The sequence below is a fragment of the Prunus dulcis genome, unplaced genomic scaffold (genome assembly GCF_902201215.1).
Source record: "Prunus dulcis unplaced genomic scaffold, ALMONDv2, whole genome shotgun sequence".
Lineage (NCBI taxonomy): Eukaryota > Viridiplantae > Streptophyta > Magnoliopsida > Rosales > Rosaceae > Prunus > Prunus dulcis.
This window is the reverse complement of record NW_023010241.1, coordinates 21,428-26,210: the sequence shown is the minus strand read 5'-3', so window position 1 is coordinate 26,210 and position 4,783 is coordinate 21,428. Positions and strand designations below refer to the sequence as shown.

At 45.2% G+C, this 4,783-nt stretch overlaps 1 protein-coding gene across 1 annotated transcript; it reads left to right on the top strand.

The window, feature by feature from the left end:
- The first annotated feature begins 2,930 nt into the window (after positions 1–2,930).
- On the top strand, positions 2,931–4,544 carry LOC117613266. The gene is made up of 5 exons (XM_034341887.1): positions 2,931–3,357; positions 3,444–3,574; positions 3,642–3,717; positions 3,801–4,175; positions 4,279–4,544. Exons 1-5 carry the CDS (start codon positions 2,931–2,933, stop codon positions 4,542–4,544), a joined length of 1,275 nt encoding a protein of 424 aa, XP_034197778.1.
- Positions 4,545–4,783: the final 239 nt, after the last annotated feature.

Sequence of the window (4,783 nt, the reverse complement as noted above, 5' to 3'; positions counted from 1 at the left end):
GCTATAAAAGGAGGACTTCTGCTACCCAGAAAAACCAACCCACTTCCAGAGCTCGACCAAGCATTGTCAAGCAACTGGAAATCTACTCAAGCCACCCATTTCCTCCTCCATTCGTTTTTCTTCCTCCATTAGGAAGGAAACCAGCCAAACCTTCCTTTGCCTGCTCTAAACCTCCATCCTCCATAGGAAAACTCATCTCTCTCTCTCTCAAAATTGCTAAACCTGTGAAAGCCTAGCTCCCATGCCACATGCTCTCCAAGCCAAGCTCTTCTGTAAAATTGGTTAAGTTTGTTTGGGCTATTAGTGAAGGAAGCCTGAGAATGTTTTCGTAACAGTTTCATCAGACTCTGCGAAAAACACTCTTCCAGGCGCTTGGTATCGAACCCAGGCACTTGGGGAATTTTGCTCACTTCTCTTCTTACGGCAGCCCAAGCCCATCCGTCAGGCTGCTGGAACAAAAAGCCCCAACATAAATTGGCGACTTCACTGGGGACCAAGCTGCCATTTTTTCGCTAATGCCTCCAAAAAGGAAGACTAGGAGCAATACCATGGCCTCTCAAGGCGGATCTGACCACGGTGATTCTGAATCACGACAAAATGCCTCCTCTAGGCAGCAAGAACGTGCAAGTGAGGGAGCTTTTACCCTCACGGACCTTATTACGGCTATGCAGACTATGGGAGAAACCCAAAGAGAGATGATGAACACCATCAAAGAGCTAAGGAATGCTGTTCCTAAGCCAAACGAAGAAAATACCCGACATCCACAGGAGGAATCTGCTGCTGCTGGAAAAGAGTCCGAACAAAAGGGACCATCTTTTGTTACCCAGGAGGATGTCGTGGCCATGCTGGAAAAGGAACTCAGTCGAAGCCAAGAGGACTGGAAATACATTCCTCAGCCACCTTACCCATCAAGCTTACTCCAGCAGCCTTATCCCAAAGGCTACGAAACACCAAACTTCGTCCTTTTCGATGGAAGGAAGGGGAGTCCAAAGGAGCATGTTAGTCGTTTCATCGATGCCTTAGGACCACATGCTGGTGATTATAATCTCCGACTGCGAGAATTTTCAAAAAGTCTTACTGATCGGGCCTATACCTGGTATACGACGTTGGCGCCGGGTTCTATTCGTTCTTGGGACGATCTGGCAGGCAGGGTTTGTAAAAAATACTTTCAGCACGAGGAAAGAGTCACCACCACTCAGCTCAACAATACCCGCCAGAAGTATGGTGAAGATCCTGTGGACTTTGTACGAAGGTTTCGAGATCTGGCCCTAGATTGCTATGATGAAAAAGATGAAGAGGCACTTGTCGAAATCTGCATCAGCAACATTGTGGCAGATTATAGAGTGTACCTGGAAAATATTGGCATCAGTCAATTTTCTAGGTTGTTGGAAGCAGTAAGAAAAACAAGCATGTCTGTCAAACCGACAGGACAAAGGACTTGGAGGAATGAGAAGAAGGAGGCACACCAAACGCTGGCTGTAGATGACAAGCCATCCAATGACTACAGCACGCGCAAAAGGAAGGACCGAGAGACGTACCCGCCGCTACCATGCAAAGATGAGGAGTTTCATGCCATCCTGGACACAATGATCGCTGATGGCGCGATCAAACCTCTCAGGCCCTACAAAGTCCCCACCCGAGAGGAAAAGAATGATCCTAGGTACTGTCGCTACCATCAATTCGTGGGACATCCAACTACCGCTTGTCAAGCTCTGAGGAAAATCTTGCATGGCAAAATACACGAAGGGGTTCTTGAGCTTCCCTCTAAAAGGCAGATTATTGATGAGGACCCTTTGCCAAAACGAAGGGGAAAGGAAATAGTTGCTGTCATAACATGTTCTGATGATTTACTCGATAACGATGAGCCTTGTCATCCATGGAGGGACGACCCCAAACCACCAGAAGCCATCTGGGAGCCTTGCGGGAATATGGAAAAAGCTTTCTGGCGGAAATACTCAAAACCCCCGAGTTATGATGCGCCATGGCCACTCGCTCAAGGATGGAACGACTGCACAGCGGACAGGGCGTTTACAGAGCAATGCCTGGGAGCTTGTGCAGGACAACGGGAAACAGCGGCCGTCACGTTTCATGCTCTTACCGAAGCTGAAGCAACTGTAATGGAACGCTATTCAAGTAAAAAGCAAGGACCCACAGCCTCCCAAGTCCTTCAAAGGAACCCAAAATTCAAATCGCTCTTTGATCAACTTGACTTCGGGCCTCAAGCAAGGGAAGCAGCTACGGCGGCTCTCATGAGCATCTCTGAGTCCAGTTCTCATTGTTTTGCCGCACAGCCGCAAAGGTCATTTTTGGAAAACGACAACGCTATCATTTTCACGGATGAAGACATGGAGGTCCCGTACCCAGATCACAGAAGGCCACTCTACTTGGAAGGACAAATCAACGATGTGTTCATAAGGCGGGCCTTGGTAGACACAGGTTCTTCCGTTAATATATTACCTCTGTCTGTGCTTACGGCAGCTGGCATCCCATTATCCAAAATTGTCCAATCGCAAACGAGCATCAGCGGCTTTGGAAACAAAAGTGAAGTAACGGTGGGACATATGCAAGTAAATTTAAAGGTGGGGCCAATTCGGTCACTTACAAAATTCTATGTCGTGGATGGGGATGTGGCTTATCATGCGCTGCTTGGAAGGCCATGGCTCAATAAACATAAGCTTGTGGTCTCTACTTACCATCAATGTGTGAAAGGAAGAATTGGGCTAAGACCACTCCGCATACCAGGGAATCAGACACCATTCAACGAAAACGAAGCCCATTATTTGGAAGCTGAATTCTACACCGAATGCACAGGTGCTGGAAGCAACCCATCCAAAGATTTTGGACCGTCATCAACCGAGGAAGAAAGAGACGCTCGGAAGCTAGCAATCATGTGTATGATAATCCTCGATGCTCAAGGGTAACGCTCCCCGATGGGCGCACCGTGTACCGCTTATGACGGGGTTGGGGGCTTAACCGTGTCTTGCGGGAAAGCCCCGAGTACGGAGGAGAAGCGATGCACACCAGCGGTTGCAAAGATTCAGATGACAAGGCGCTTTCACCTTGTGCCTTCCAGGGCCAACCACAATTTCAGCCGCTCAAATGCAGGTCGTATGGTGGAAAGTATAGTGCTTGATCATTCTTTTCGGACTCAATCAGAACATGTGTGCCAAGTGTTTGAACCTCTTTACAAAGTTTTACGGATCGTTGACACAGAGGTGTATCCTACTATGGGGGCAATATATGAGTTAATGCGTGTAGTGAAGGAGGAATTGGAAAAAAAACATGGTGCAAGGTGGGTCATAAAGATAATTGATGACCGATGGTATAAAACATTATATCACGATTTGCATGCAGCAGGTATAAATTATGTCATAATTTGCAATTCATTTCTTTAGTTGAATAAGTATTATTTTTCTTATTATAGTATATGTTTCTTTGACCAGCATATTATTTGAATCCTCGATACCAATACAGACCCGGTGTTGGAGATGATGGTACCCTTATACGTGCTGTACACAAAGTATATTCTAAATTAGACCCTGCATCACCAGCAGTTGGCCAATTTGGAAATGAGGTACACAATTACTTAAATTATAATAATTACATTGTTGGATTACACTAACACGATTTATTGAATTCAGCTAACATGGTTTAAAGATGCAAGAAGAACTTTTGGAGAACCAACATCAGTTGCTGCTCGAACAAAAATGTCTCCTAGTGAGTGTAAACATATTTCACTATCAGTTTATAATAGAATTTGTTGGAGTTATTAGACTTATCAACATTATTTTTCATTACAGCTGAATGGTGGATCATGTATGGGACTGATGCACCAACTGTGAGAAAGTTAGCAATCAAAGTATTATCACAAACAACTTCCTCATCTGCTTGTGAAAGAAATTGGAGTACATTTGCACTCATTCACACAAAGCAAAGAAATAGGTTGGCTCATAGTAGGTTGGAAAAATTAGTTTATTGCTACTACAACATGAAGCTTCAAATTCGAGATAAGGAAGCAAAAATAGATCATGTCGACTGTGGTGACCCACTAGATGTGTTTGATATTGCTGCTGAAGATGATGATACAGAAGGTAACCAACTTTATCAATGGATAAGACCTCTTCATTTAGATGATGATGAAGGCAACCCAGCTCCAAGAGTTGCTGAAGAAGCACGTAATGAAGGGATAAATGTGGAAAGAGTATTAGANGGAGGAGGTGGGATCTAGCAGCGCTGACTCTTTGGAAGAACTTTTGCGCCCAAGACCAAGAAATAAAGGAATTCCTCCTTCTTCCAATCCTACTCAACCACAAGATCCCGCCGATACTAATGATAGCTCTAGTACAAGATCAGGAGACTCGCCTACCACTGGAGGTGGGAATGATGAAGGATATAGTGGAGCTGGAGGTAGTGGTGGATATGGAAACTATGTTGGACCGCCTCCCAAATTTATGAGCCCCTTCACTGGTGAGGCAAACTTCACGCATGCAACACAAGATGAGGACCATGGGAGTAGGGGGCAGGACCAGGACTTGGTGCCATAGGGAAGGACTATACTCGTAGAGAAAGAGGCAAGGCGATTTTGTCAAGTCAAGAAGATGATTCGTTATCTATAACTTCAGACTATGTTGGAGTGGGAAGTAGTAACTATGATTATACTCATAACCAACCATTTCCCTACCCTTCATATCCCATTCCTTTTGGGAAGGAATCGAGCAGCTCATGGAAAGAATCTGAGACTCAATCTTCAAATGATTTTGCTCATGGACAGCGTCAACCAATC